Raw genomic sequence first — 13,952 nt, forward strand, 5'->3', positions numbered from 1 at the left:
CATTTGCATTTCGGAAAAAAAGAGTTCCACCCCGATCGATCCGTTCCAATCAATGCACAAGAAACCGCCTGGAAACACCGTGCTTAAGCGTGGAAAGGAAGGAAAAAGAGAAGTCGAAACTAGAAAAAGGGAAGAAACAAGGGAAGAGAAGAGTGAGTTGAGAGTAGAGATGATGAGCCGGGCGGCAACCGGCAACGTCTCAAAAGTACAGAAGCCCGGCCGTTGTCCTGGGATGGGGAGGAGAGGCTGTTCTTCTTCAACGTGTTCGATCATCAGCATTCCTCGTCTGCAAAGCCCGTCTGAATTCCGATTCCCGATGAACGTCCCGAGGTTTTGGCAGGGCGACACTGCATCCGTTACCGCCGCACTCGGGAATGAACAGAACACGGAGCCGAATCGTCGCTGTCACCGTCGCCGTCGCCGGATCGATCAAAGCCTCGCCTGATCCAACAACTCGGCCAACCCCATGATCCCATTGAAGAAACCGCAGAGTTCGCCCTGTTCCCCGCCAAGAAAGAAAGATACGTTAGCACTTGATCTGGAAATTGTACTCGACCTCATGCGCAGGCGTATCTACCTCCTCCATCCACGTCAGCCCATTCGCCGCCTCCTCGACAGGAAACACCTCTTGAGCATACTCCTGGATATCCCTCCAGCCCTCCCACAGCTGGATGGCGGCTTCGGGGCACAGGGGCTGCAGGTCTGGGCCAAAGTACTCTGCTCCTTGGCGCGCGAGCGTCTCCTCGAGGGCGGCGAGGTGTTCCCGGTAGCCGGTGGGAGTGGGAACGTTGATGACGATGGGGCCCTGGCGGTAGGATACGGGGCGCTTGAGGCCGCGGCTGAAGGCGGCACAGACTTCGGTTGGGGTGAGGAGGGAGAAGGCTAGGGGGATGCTAGGGGAGAGAGAGATCACAAGTCAGTACCGGTATGTCGCAACCATCATGTTGTGGAGTCGTAATATGGGCCCTTAGGTTGAGAGGCGTCCACGTGCTCCGCGGATAGAGTGCAGCGGGAGATCCAGACCTCGAGACCTGGGCGCTTGCACAGAAGCGGTGTAGGGGCATTGGTCATTGGACCCTAGCAAGTGGAACGTCGAACCGCCAAGGTGGAGGAAGAGGAATGCAAGACGTAAAAGAAAAGGAAGGAAAAGAAGGAAGGGCAACTGTTGGAGAGTGCTTACCGTTTTCCATTCCACTTCCGCGGTCCCTCCTTGAACAACTGGAACACGGCCGGGCCAATATCGTGCTCCGAGTCCAACCAAGGCAGTTTCTGGTCCGGGCGGAAGGGTGCCTGCCAGCGGAAACTGCCATCCGGAAGCAGTTCCATGCGGAAGAGGGGGAAGTCCAGACTGGTGAAGTTGTTGTGGTAGATGCCGCAGTAGACAAAGGTGGCCGGTAGACCAATCTGGCGGATGTACTGCTCAATGGTGAATTTGGGAGCCCAGAGGGGAAGTGCTTTCCATCCTTTCCCGAAGACGGAATGATCTGGCATGCTCGAGTAAATGTAGTGCTGGATGCCGGCCTTCTTCGCGACGTCGGCCAGGGCTCGACCGACGGCAACCTCGTCACCCCAATGGGTGGTGTTGATGAAGGCAACGTGGGCACTCTTGAACAGCGTGTCGAGGAACTTCTTGTCCTCGAGAGGGCCGATGAAGACGGTGACGTTGGGGAGCTCAGAGATCTCTCTTGCGACAATACCATTGAGGTCCTTCATCTGGGCGCGCACCTGCCAACCCAGGGCGGCGGCGACGCGGATGAAGCTCGCCGACTGGCGGCCATTGCTGTTGATGGTGACGACGGTTTTTGGTTGCATCCGTGGAACGGTCCCCGGCATAATAGGAAGGAAAAGGTGTTTGGAAGAGTGACAGAGTAAAAGGAAGGAGATGAGGTCAAGAGATTAGGGTTCTGTGGTGGTCAAGGACGATGCCGCATCCACGGCCAAGAGGGAAGGACGGCAGAAGGACGGCAGCAAACAACGGTGAGCGGTGCGCAGACGGGTGCTGGATGGTAGGTCGGCAGGTCGGCGGCAGCAGAGAGGAATAAGAGCAGCGATGAGGATAGGTAGGCGGCGGGAGAGGAGAGGAGAGGAGCTGTGGTGTGAGAGGTTTGCAGTCGCAAGGAGATGGTGTAGATGGACGGTGGTGATCTCTCAGGGTCTCGCAGGTCGTGGTTGCCGGAATCGGGGCATGCAAGGATGCCCTTAACAGAATAATAGATGGCCTTCGAAGCGCGGGGACACGTGACGGCGGTGCGGAGGAGCCCTGGAGGATGGGAACCGGTACCTAGGTAGAGGCTATAGGCAGGCACAAAGGAAAGGTTGGGGAAGATGGGGGACGACTCGTGATTGCAGGGCCGAAGGGGAGTGCTACTAGTCTAGCAGGAACCAGCAGTCATGGGATCTCGGGCGGTCGTTCGACTAAGTATCGGCGGGTTGTCTAGTAGGGACGGTGGATTGGATTGCTCACTGATAGATTTCTGGGGTGGTGGTGTTGCGTTGGGGTGCGTGCTTGCAGATAGGAATAGATAGCAGGCATTCATACACACAGTGCGTCGCAGCAGCTTCACCGGGGGTGCACCTTTAAAAAGGCTTCATCCAACATTGCTCGCCCGTCGCAAAGCGGGCCGGAGAAGCAGGAGAAGCAGAAAATTCAGAGGCCGGCCCTGTTCAACTACTGGCGACTGGAGCCTGCTTCTCTCGTCGTCATTGCGAGTGCTGGGGAAGTATTAGGTAATGGCAATCGAATAGGGATGCAATGGGACGCAATGGGACGAGGCACGCGGTGAGCATGAGCAATGCCAGAGACTGCCAGCAAACTCGGTCGGCAAGGGCCCCGCGGCGGGGCGGGGCGGCTCCTCTGCGGGGCCAAGAGTTGGTGATTGCAACGACATCTCCTTCCAGTGAGTCGGGACGCGCAGCGGAGAGTAACGTGAGAGAGACGAGAAGGATGGGAAGAGGAAGAAGAAGGGAGGGGTGGTGACGGAATTTGGGGAACGGAATGTCAACCAGAGTGCTGTGTGGCTGCTGCTGGCTGTCTGGCACCCAAACAGGGAACTGCACAGACAGCCCGCCAAGAAGGTGAAGGAAAAAGCGTAAATGGACTAGCCCCGAAAAAATGAACCTCAGCTCTATAAAAGGTATGGAGTCAACCACACTAATAAGTATGCGTTCTTTACCACAGTCCTCTCATTGATCGGCTTCCACCTTGGCTTGCCGCTGTTGAGTACTGCCGCACTATCAGATCGCGATTCGGCAGAAGCCGCCACCTGGGTTCCTATCCCCTCTCTATGTCCCCCGGCCCTCTTCTCTCTCCTCTTCCCCTCAGCGAGCCAGGTCGGCATAACAACTACACGTCCGCCTGCAGCTTCTCGGCAGCAGTAATGCAGCAATAATAACACCATCACCAAACCCAGACATCCCCAGATTGCTCCTTGGTGCGCTGGATGACTTCGCTCTGAACAAGTCAGAGGACCCCATATGCATACTATAGTATAAACGCCCCGATATGGCGACATAACCACACCCACACGCACACAAGACAACCAAGCCTCCTATTCTCATTAACTCGTCCCGTCAGAAACGTGCTCGTTGTCCTATCCAGTGCCGTCAATTCCTCACCACCTTTTCGATTCCGTCCGTCTGTCCTGTGACCAGCGCCCACAGCTCCCTTTCCCCATCCCCATTCCCCTCCGCCGCACGCTTCCTCGCCGACGCCATCTCATCCGAGTGCAGATGCGCCCCAGCCTCCATGAGCACCTCGACGTGCTCCCTCCGCCCCGCCGCCGCCGCCAGGTACAGCGGCGTGTGCCCGCTGCGGTTGCGCAGATGCACCGATGCCCCCTGGGCCACAAAGTCGCGCAGGATTTCAATGTTCGGTCCGCTCGCCGCGAGGTGCTACACAGTGGTTCCAATCATGTCAGCATTTTCCTCCCTCGCATACGCCATATTGCATCATTTGTTCTTCGCTCCTTATCCTTCGCTTCGGTCCATGGGTTAATCCGGAGTCAGCAGAGCGATAAGAGCCAGCATGGTGCTACCGCCATGCATCGTACGACTCTGGTTGACTGCCGCTCATGGCATCTTCGTCTTTGTCGAGAGATAAGATAGATGATGCAGCTGCACCCCCTTCGACCGACTCTCTCTCTCTCTCTCTGCGACTCTTCCGATACCGGCCAGCTCAGGGGACCATGTCTGTCTTCACAGGATCCTAGGGTCGTGCCCACTCCGTCGGAGTCGAGTACCCCGAGTCGGAACGTTGAACGGGAAAGCCACTTACCACCGGTGTGTTTAGGTTGTAGTCGGCATCGTTGAGCAGCCATCGAGGCTCGCCCCGTATGATGTCTCGCGTTTCCTGTAGGTTGCCGCTCTGAATGGCATACCCCAGTGCCGTCAAGCTCGACAGTTCCGGCGTCAAGGTACCGCTCTTCGGGTGCTCAAAATGCGTCCTCGTCTTCTCCGTCAGCTCGCCGCGAATCGAGACCGACATCCGTGCTGCAACTTCTTCGGGCGTCGCATCCGGGAGCGCCAGCAGGTACGCCAACTTGGTGAGAGCCGCCTCGGTCGTGAGATCTTGACCGAAGACCACGCCCGCTCTCCCCAGCACCGTGGCTGGAGCGTACAGTGGACTCACGCTGCCGCTCAGGCATTGCGTGACATTGACAATGACGATGCCTCTCTTGACGGCGTCGGCGAGGATCCGCGTCATGGCACTATCCGGTCCGCCCGGCGTGTTCCCGGCTCCAAACGTCTCCAACACCAGTCCTTTGAGGCCTTCCAAGCGTAGCACTGCATCGAGCATTTCGGGCTTTATGCCGGGGAAGATCCGGAGACAGGCCACGTGCGCCGTGTCCAGCTTCGTCTGGATGCTGAAGGGCTCCACGACGGTGGGTCGGTAGACGAGATCCCACTGCACCTTGGTCCGCGTCGAAGTGACCGTTGCCAAGGGTGGCATGTTTGGGCTGGCGAATGCTTCGAAGTCGTCGGCCGAGACCTTTGTGCTCCGATTCCCGCGGAAGAGCTTGTAGTTGAAGAATAGACACACTTCGGGAATCATGAAGTGTCCCGCTATGATGAGCGAACTCAACAAGTTGTCTTGAGCGTCGTTCTGCAACTCCATCATGGGCGTCTGCGACCCCGTCAGAATCACCGGCTTGCCTAGGTTGTGAAGCATGAAGCTCAGGGCCGAGCACGTGTAGGCCAGTGAGTCGGTGCCATGGAGAACCACGAATCCGTCGAAAAGCTGGTAGTTCCGGTAGATGCACTTGGCAATTTGGTCCCATCCGGCGGCGTCTATGGAGCTGCTGTCCAGCAGCGTCTCGAACTCGTACACGCAATAACGGACTCTTCTCTCGTAGGCGCTGATGGGGCATCGAAGACTCTGCACCGCTTTCCGTGTGCCCGCGTCATCAATCACCAGATCCAGTGGTTCCGGATACGACCCGTCGTTGAAGCACGGCCGTGGTGCCAGTCCAGCTTTTAGGAATCCTCTTGCCTGTGCGGGGAGATGTTAGATTCACATAACAGAGCTCATTTCGTACTGGTTTTTGACATACCGGTACCAGACCATTTTCTGATTTTCTCATGCATATCGTACCACCTAGTAGTCCAACGGTAAGCTACAAGTTTGAAGTCGCAGAATCTCGTTATTACCTGTTATTATGATAAGCACCCGCCCCTCCGGCAGCTGCACTTCTGGAAACGAGTTGTGCATGTCGACGTCGTCTCGGAGTGTCTCAGGCATGTACCGTTACGATTATAGAGGTTCCCCAACTCTCAGGCGTTAAGCCGTTATCAGTGGGCGTCTGCCGACGTATAGCGATTGTGGTGTTTTTGTGAGGAGGAGACTGTTCTTTTGAAAGTTGAAAGTATCTCCCAGGGACCGTTGATAAGCGTCTGCGCCAAGCCTAGGGACTCTAGTACCTGGGTCTTGTTCACACAAAGAATTTCAAGGTAAACGAAGGAGTTTGAAGTGGTGATCAGGACCAGTTCAGATTAGTAGTATGAGCAATGGACGGAGGCGAGGAGGAGAATATTTATTATCATGAAATCTCGGTCTTGGGACGCCGTCACTCGGCCGCGCCTCCCTCCCGCCGCCAGTCCGGCAACTACTATAGCACTCGGCGAATCAGAACCACGCGAGCATTCTATTACCCCTTCAAAACTACTTCATTACCCGTTCGAAACTACTTGATTACCCCTTCAAAATTGAAAATTTCTGCCCTTCCGATTACAACGTTCTCCGGATGCATCGGCGGTGCTAGGAAATCGTCGGCTTAGTTGGAATTACATCATCGGTGGAAATATGCTTAAACAGTACGCCTGTGGGCAATGTTAGTTGCTGCAAAACATAGGGATACGAGGAATCTTACCCGTTGTCGGCTTGTCGTGTTTTCAAATACTCCTTCGGCAACATGATCAATGCATGCAACACTGGAATCTTTGAGTCGAGGTGTTTCGAGCGTTGCTCTCCTTCTGCCTGATATGTTCGAGTTCGGCGCAGGCTTTGGCAGTCTCATCTGCATTGACCTTGTCTTCCTTCGTACTGGTTCCATTTGTATGGGCATCGTTGATGTGCACTCCGTTCGCCTCACTCCCAGTTCCAGGGACTTCATGACTTGCAACTCCATTGGCGTGAACTGCGTTCGTTCCGAGTCCACCTGTTGTGACACCGTTGGTGTGCATTTCGATATCACCCGTTGCTGATGCGTGCGTGCATGCTCCTTTCGTCCTCTCAGCGTCTGTGTCAACTCTCCTCGTCTCGACTTCGATGTGGGCCTTGTCTTTATTCTCCCGCCTCACTCTACTCTAAAGCAAATTGTCAGTTTGAATTGAAGAGAAAAATAGTGCGCAAAGGTGGGATGGGGTTCAAGAAAAGGCATAGTACCTATACATAGCCGTGTACTCTATCGTCTTTCCATATCTCAAGCACCCCTGCTCCAGACTTACCACGCGTGCTCTCTCCAGCTTCTTCACTTGCTCCCAATTTTCCCTCACCCAACTCAGTACAAGTTCCTCATCGACGACGGCAGCTCCCCAAAGAGGTTGTTCCGTAATCATGGCTTCAGACGTAATAAAAGGGTGACCATCCTTGAAGTCAACCCAGCGGCGCAATGATCTTAGTGCCGTAGTCAATTGCTTCCCCTGAACCGGAAGAGCCTCCTTCACACGCTCCCAGATAGCAATGTCCCGTTCTCGAGTTCTGTGCTCAGCCAACATCTCCTCGTATTCTCTGTGCTTGCCGAACGTGTCCAGAGCTTCTTTGCGAACCTGTTCGGGAGTCCAGGGCTCGTTCTCTGAGCCGGCTTCGATACGACGTGGCATAAAGTTCTCTACGAACCTGCTGTACATCGGGCGCTTCCTCTGGCGAGCTCGATCGTTCGCCTTCTCCTGTCGAGTATCGAATATGGAGGGGTGGAAGAACCTGCCATTCGCAACCCACTCAAACAGCTCTTCCTCGTCGCGAAACCCCTCCCAGTACTTTGCTGTGTCGAGTCCATAGAACTTCATTGCCTCGTCTGGGTCTCTGGTAAGGAACAGGAGGGATTTCTTCTTGTTATACGACTCGATTTCTGGTACTCGAAGATGAAGGCCCCTGTCGTTGCATTTGATCCCAAGGGACCTGTGGCAAATGCCGATTATCTGCAATAGGTCCGAATCGGACTTGAGGAAGAGCGTCCACTTGAAGAGATCAGTACTATCAGGAGTTCCCTCGCCTGGACATATCTCCACATCAACTTGGAAATATTCGTCAGGCGAATCGGCATATGGGACAGCGTAGGACTTGGTGCCGCCGTTGTCGTAAAAGTACTCGGCCCCAAGCAACTCTTTGAGCGTATCCGGATTCCATTGAGTCATTGCCCCTTCGACCAACACGTCAATGTCGCCGTGGTCTGCTTTCCCAGGTGCTTCTCGAGGTAAAGCGACATTTCGAAACATGGTCTGGAGTTTCCGCTGGATCTCTGAGGACAAGGCCTGATAGGTAGATGTCGGCATTCGCGGCACATTCAAGGCAGATCCGTCTGGGCCGGCCTTTGCAAAGGCTTGTCCGCCCATGGTATGCGGCTGCGTGTTTGTGTTTGTTTCGAGACTACGTTGCGAGCATCAAAGGTATTGAAATAGTCGTGTCCAGGAGGAGCACTAAATGTTCGAATTATCTCTCCTTTCATATGCGGAGAAGATATAACATATTCAACGTTGCGCATACAGTTATTTGAAGCAAGTCAAAGTGGAAGGTACAAGCAAACAGTCATAAGGTGTCAGAGATGGAAAGAGCTGCCGGATGCACGGACCATCCATTTCCTGTTCGAGCTAGCTTTGGACCTCCACGAGTGCAGGTGAAGTCTTGTTGTAGATACTGTGATACTTCGTGCTGCGAAACAAGACATGAGCGCTGTGAGAGTGATTTGGAAAGGTTACGTATATGTATTTGATTTACAGCACCCCACGCCGGCACTATCAATAAAAGGAGTGCCATTCAGAAAGATCCTTCCCGTAGAACAGAGAGTGAACGAATAGATAGACCAACATCACTAGGAACCCGTCTAGGTTAACCGAGCAACTGACTGCGGTTTATATAAACAAGGCATCTATGAAGCCAGTAGCCATGTGCGATTGATACACCAAAGAGCCGCAAATAACCGTCTGACAGAACGACCCTTTCTGAGAAGACGCCTAGAGGAAGTGGTTGTATAAAAGAGCTCGTTTCCCAGGGCAAATGAGACCGGACCCAAGTGGCCGCCAGATTCATCTCACATCATCGTATTCCATGCGGTTGTCCGTCTGGAGATCCCGTTCAGGACGCCCTGCTATTTGTCAGTAACGACTCTGCCCTTGTTCTGATTACTGCTTCACAAGCTTGCGGACTCACTACCGTGAGATCCTTTCCCTCTTACGTTGTCCAGACACACCCATGGAGCTAGCTAGCTACCTGCACGTGTTGCAACCTTGGAAGCAACGGGACGGTACGACGGTCGAAACTCTGTACGCAACGGAGACCCCGGCCCAGGCATACGCACTTTGCTGCGACGATAGATGCTCTTCTTCCACGGGATGCGCCGGACTTCCTCTTGATGAGCCGAGGGACGACGCAGTGGTTTCTCGACGATGTTGCATCTCTGCATTGATGTGTATACGGAGTGCAAGAAGAGTAAGACCGGAGCGCACACGGCGAAGTAGAACAGCAAAGTCTGGAGTGGGGGATCGAACGGGTTGATGCTGTGAGAAGGGGCGGTCGCGGCCGACGACCACGGCCACTGTACGCGGTTGGCGGGTTCGTCAGTGATGCAGACGGAATGACGGGCACAAAGATCAAGGAGCCATTGACGCATGCACTGGTTGTCCAGGCGTGCCATTGTGTGGGGATGCTTTGAATATCGGTTCACTGACACGTCCTGGGTGTGGACAAGAGTGAGAGGGATCTCCGTGGTGAAAGAAAAGAAGATCCAGGTAGCGAAATCAGAAGACGACACTCTCCGGACTCGCAGGCGCTAATTCGGCTGATGTGCGTACCGGTGACGAAGTTGAAGTCATTGACCCCTCTCCGCACTGACAACTGACTGTTGAAATCATATAACCCCTCCTACGGCTAGAAAAGTCAGTAACAAGCCACACCAGTGGAGGTTAGCAATATCAATGTTTAAAACACATACCATTCGTCTTCTAGCTCCTGCATCTAACTCACATGCTGTTCTAGCCGATTACCGTGATCTAGAGAAGAGATACCTCTAAGACGCCAAAGATGCCTCATGCCATACCATGCAATATGACCTCGCTGGCTATGCAATACAAACAAAGAAAGAAACACATTACTTCAGAATCTCGTATCCACATGGTTCCTAGCAGCTCAGTTCTTCTCATGCTTGTCCCGAATCTCATGCACCTTCATATCCAGGCCCACCCAAAAGCGTTTGCCCCGCCACTGTACGGTGACACCACCATAGAATGCCCAAATCCAAATCGGCAGCGCACTCAGTTCTCTAGCAAACCACGCAAAGAAGAACTGACGAAAAGTTCTCCTCCGCCCATCAAGCAAGCTAGGGTTACGACGTGCTTTGCCTAGTAGGGGAGTCCGGGAAGCGGAGTAGGCTCGGCCGTAGGCGGACCGTTGTGGAAGGACGAAGTCGGGGGTATTGGCGTCTAGCTCCACAGTCCTTGCGGAGTGAAGGAGCATGTATTGGATCCAATCCACGAGGCACCATACTGACATGCTGCAAAGCCACACAGCAGCAAAGACGCTCCAGGTCGGAGGTATGCCGCAACAACGGAACCATTGTAACGTAGTGATGGCATATGCTCCGTACAGGCTGCAGAGAATAGATTCGGTCCCAGGCTCCACTAGTGTGGCTAGCGTAACGGTGAATTTACGCACGCGCAGCCATCGCACACGGCGGTCAATGCAAGCCCAGACGGAGGTATGCGACATCGGCTGGAAACAAAGGTCGCCGAATAACATAGCGTGCTTGCCCCATTTTTCGCCTTGTTGACTTGGAGGTGGCGTATATCCCGGCTTTTCAAAAGGCTGAGGTTTCTTCCATAGGGCGTCTCCAATCAAGTGGTCCTCGCATATGTTATCGGAGAAGAAGTCAAGGCCGGGGCTTCTGTTCGGATCGCCAGTGGTGACGTAGTTGAGTTGTGAACGTCGGAACATGGTACTCTTGCCCAAAGCACATGGAGCTATTGCCACGGTGTTGATGGCGTTATAGAATTTCGCGTGCGAGCTCGACATGAAAGCCTCGTCCAACCGCGCACCTCCCCTTTGCATGAGAGTTGAGAGCCATCCACGAGACCGGCTGTGTGGTTCAGAGCCCGTGTCTGGGGACGTCGCATCCTGCTCGCCGCCTAAAAGCTCCTTTCTCTCTTCTGAAGATATGCTCTGAGAGTCCATGTCCACAGATATAGGCGTTTGGTGCACAAATTTGTACTTCTTCCTCCCTCCATAGCCGCAGAGCAGGTCCACCATACGGCCGCAAACACCTTTCCCAACCCAGACATTGCAATCCAGAATCCATATTATGTCATCTTCTCCTGCTTCCCTGTATGCACGGCTCATATTTCGAATCTTGGGATTGGGTCCCAGCGCATCTTTATGTGCGCGCAGCAATGGATCATCCTCCTCGATGTATATCGTTGTATTGAAGCCGGGAAAGTCACGTACTAGACGCTCGAGAATAGGTAGGGCGGGATCGGACCGATCGGACACGCACAAGCAGATTCGAAGCTTGCTCTTCGGATACGTCTGGCGAAAGGTGGCAGCTAAGCACTCGTACAAACGCGGCTCAAGGCCCTTCACCGGCCGTATAACAGTAACCTGAGGGAGGTCTTCTTCCTTCAAGGTCGTGAGGCATATCGCTGGTTCTGGGCGCCTCCAAAAGTAGCGGAATCTACCTGTGTCAGCTTCGGCACGGTGCAAGTGACGTATTTGCGGTGTTTACAGTTGGGTGAATCCTATCGCGCCCACTATCCACACCACAACGAACCAGACAAGGCATATCGTGGCAATGACGTCGCGCACGGAGACATGATCGATCTCGAGGCCTTGGTATGAAAACCGCCCCATGCGCTATGATTCGGCCGTTCGCGATCGTCCCGTGGTTTCTTCTGAGGTGTTTGTCTTCTCCGGAGGGGTTGCAGAGCCCAAAAGCGGGCCGTCACGTGGGGGCTGCGCTAAGGAGGTGGCCGAAGGGTAGAGAGGGCTAATGCAGGTACAACGGGAAGATCCGAGACTCCTTTGAAGGTGAGGTTGAAGTTGAAGAACATATTGTTTTGTAGGTGGGTCTTCCACATCTCGGTCATGACTGAACCCCCGCTCAAATGACCTCCAAGATGGGTCAGTGCACTCCATGACATGACTTGACCCCTCTAGAAGACCAAGATTTGAGACAGTCAAGCAATACATTGCTACTATATATGCAAACTGAAAGACTAAAATCATTGAAGAAAAAGCTTCCGGCATGCCAATCGTTGTCGCGTGATATGCAAAACCCGACGCCCCTATCAATAACCAAGAACCCAGAACAAACTCCAGATCATGCAAAATCCAAGAGATCCTGAAGAGGACTCAACGATCTCAAGCTTTCGTCTTCTTCCGTACTAGTCCAGTCCCAAGTGTATTAACCTTACTCGCCGGCTCTGGGGTCGGAACATTGGAGCCAGTTTCATCCACTTTCGCCTTCTTTCTCACAAGACCACCGCCTAGGACGTTCGCCGCTGTCGATGTTGTCTCATTGCTTTCGGCCTCCTTACCGTTTTCAGGCTTTCTCTTCTTTCTGGCCCCTATGATAGCCATGGGAGCAGCGGCATCGGTGTATCCGGGTGTGGCAGATGGTGTTCCTTCCTTCTGACCCACAATAGTCCAGCTCCAGTCGTCACCACCTCCAAGAAGCGCTACCTCATCTTTCCAGCGCTTCGTACTCCTTGCTGCTGCAGTGTGAGTGGCAAAGTTCTGCTGTGTTATAATCTCATGGGCTCGATCATACGCGGTAGAGGAGAGCAGTAGAGTGCCTCGCGACGTTGATGGCCACTTGTAGTAGGGTGTAACCTCGGGTGGAAGCTTCGTAGCCGTGCCGCCAGACCCAGTAGAGACCCCCGACATGTTCGAAACACTCGACTTGATCTTCGGCAGTATGATCGGAATGGGACCATGACTTGTATTTACTTTTCTTCTTCGCGGTTTCCGGGGAGAAGCCTTGCTGCGTGCTGGTGACTGGTGGATCGCAGGGCTATCTTGAGAGTCGTTCACAGTTTGGGTTTGCGAAGGCTCCTCCGACTCATCTTCCTCAGGAATTGAAGGTTGGGGCGGTGTGATGACAACCCATATAAACCCCGTTATACGGCCTGATGAGCATTCTTGCCTGAATGCCATCATCTCCCAAAATTGATCGAGCGTCTTGACACTCTTCCATTGTCCGTTACTCCTGCTGGGCGTTCCACCGAGCTGGCTCATTTCTTCGGTGCGGGCATCGGGGAGTTCCTCATCCAACTCGTCAAGGAACCTGGACTTCGGATCGTCCGGGAAATGCGGAACAAGACACCTGGGAGGTGCTCCTGGATGGGGTGCAATCTTCAGTAACGGATGTGAAGCAACCCAGCGACGTGGACCTGATGAGGAGGGCAATGGCGTATACCGGAGCGTATCATATGCGTCAAATCCTGGTATGACAAGGTATCCCTTAGCCGTGTATTCGCTCTTCAAGGACTTGACATTCTCTTTTCCATTCTTGCTTTGGGCCAGTCGTTCCGTCAAGTTCTTTGCATCCTCTTCCACTTTATGTTCTCTAATCAGGGGGTCCAGAACCTTACACCACCACTTTATCAGTCCCCTGTCGTCCAACACATGCTTATTTGGGTTCTCAACGCTCGCCGGAAAGAGGTATTGATCTTGTGCCCTCGCAAACAACGATATGACCAACTTCTTTCCTTCTCTCCGTCTTTCCCGGGCCAGCCAGGAGACGAAGATTCCACATATTGACTTCAGCGGGGATCCAGCTTGTGCTCGAGGAAGGCTAAGCTCCGCAATATATCCCGTAGAGTCCGCTTTCGAGATGAATATCGTTGTAAGATTCTCAGTGGTATAGATGAGAACCTCAATGGCAAGTATAAGGAGCTCTTCGGGAACTTCGGACGGTGATTGCGACTTTCGTACTATCGAGACAGCCAAAAAGTGCGATTCGCGGTACGTTCGCTCGGACTTGTGGTGCGGCGGAGCGCTGAACAGCGGAGTCGATTTCGTCGGAGGTGTGGAGTAGTGATAGAACGTGAACGGTACATCTTTAGGTAGCGCCTCTGAGAGTAGATCCTGGAGAGACTTCGAATGAGAAATACTAGCCATGTTGGCTCCAAAACCCACTGCAGATCTCGAGCGGATTGTCGCGAGGTGAGTGAGGGCGACGCGTGAAAAACCGCGCTAAACCTTATCCAGCACTAGCGCGAAACCCTACTTTTCTGATGAAGTTCATCAA

At 53.7% G+C, this 13,952-nt stretch overlaps 6 protein-coding genes across 6 annotated transcripts; all 6 read right to left on the reverse strand.

The window, feature by feature from the left end:
* Positions 1-429: 429 nt before the first annotated feature.
* On the reverse strand, positions 430-1,812 carry EI97DRAFT_377138 (NmrA-domain-containing protein; the record flags this gene model as incomplete). The annotated part of the gene is made up of 3 exons (XM_033795593.1): positions 430-498; positions 578-893; positions 1,181-1,812. 3 exons carry the CDS (start codon positions 1,810-1,812, stop codon positions 430-432), a joined length of 1,017 nt encoding a protein of 338 aa, XP_033654086.1.
* A 1,420-nt stretch (positions 1,813-3,232) lies between these two features.
* On the reverse strand, positions 3,233-5,992 carry EI97DRAFT_433378 (asparaginase-domain-containing protein). Its single transcript, XM_033798379.1, has 4 exons — positions 5,647-5,992; positions 5,550-5,593; positions 4,274-5,488; positions 3,233-3,891 (listed from the first exon to the last, which is right to left on the reverse strand). The coding sequence occupies exons 1-4, from the start codon at positions 5,735-5,737 to the stop codon at positions 3,604-3,606; spliced, it is 1,638 nt and encodes a 545-aa protein (XP_033654087.1). The 5' UTR covers positions 5,738-5,992; the 3' UTR covers positions 3,233-3,603.
* A 715-nt stretch (positions 5,993-6,707) lies between these two features.
* EI97DRAFT_43856 (uncharacterized protein) lies at positions 6,708-8,226 on the reverse strand. The gene is made up of 2 exons (XM_033799506.1): positions 6,881-8,226; positions 6,708-6,801 (listed from the first exon to the last, which is right to left on the reverse strand). The coding sequence occupies exons 1-2, from the start codon at positions 8,047-8,049 to the stop codon at positions 6,792-6,794; spliced, it is 1,179 nt and encodes a 392-aa protein (XP_033654088.1). The 5' UTR covers positions 8,050-8,226; the 3' UTR covers positions 6,708-6,791.
* A 513-nt stretch (positions 8,227-8,739) lies between these two features.
* EI97DRAFT_458466 (uncharacterized protein) lies at positions 8,740-9,347 on the reverse strand (the record flags this gene model as incomplete). The annotated part of the gene is made up of 2 exons (XM_033800915.1): positions 8,740-8,798; positions 9,008-9,347. The coding sequence occupies 2 exons, from the start codon at positions 9,345-9,347 to the stop codon at positions 8,740-8,742; spliced, it is 399 nt and encodes a 132-aa protein (XP_033654089.1).
* A 213-nt stretch (positions 9,348-9,560) lies between these two features.
* Positions 9,561-11,806, reverse strand: EI97DRAFT_43867 (uncharacterized protein). Its single transcript, XM_033799513.1, has 3 exons — positions 11,427-11,806; positions 9,645-11,375; positions 9,561-9,580 (listed from the first exon to the last, which is right to left on the reverse strand). Exons 1-2 carry the CDS (start codon positions 11,549-11,551, stop codon positions 9,839-9,841), a joined length of 1,662 nt encoding a protein of 553 aa, XP_033654090.1. The 5' UTR covers positions 11,552-11,806; the 3' UTR covers positions 9,561-9,580; positions 9,645-9,838.
* Positions 11,807-13,865, reverse strand: EI97DRAFT_43866 (uncharacterized protein). Its single transcript, XM_033799512.1, has one exon. It carries the CDS (start codon positions 13,820-13,822, stop codon positions 12,062-12,064), a length of 1,761 nt encoding a protein of 586 aa, XP_033654091.1. The 5' UTR covers positions 13,823-13,865; the 3' UTR covers positions 11,807-12,061.
* Positions 13,866-13,952: the final 87 nt, after the last annotated feature.

The sequence above is a fragment of the Westerdykella ornata genome, assembly GCF_010094085.1.
Source record: "Westerdykella ornata strain CBS 379.55 unplaced genomic scaffold EI97scaffold_10, whole genome shotgun sequence".
NCBI lineage: Eukaryota > Fungi > Ascomycota > Dothideomycetes > Pleosporales > Sporormiaceae > Westerdykella > Westerdykella ornata.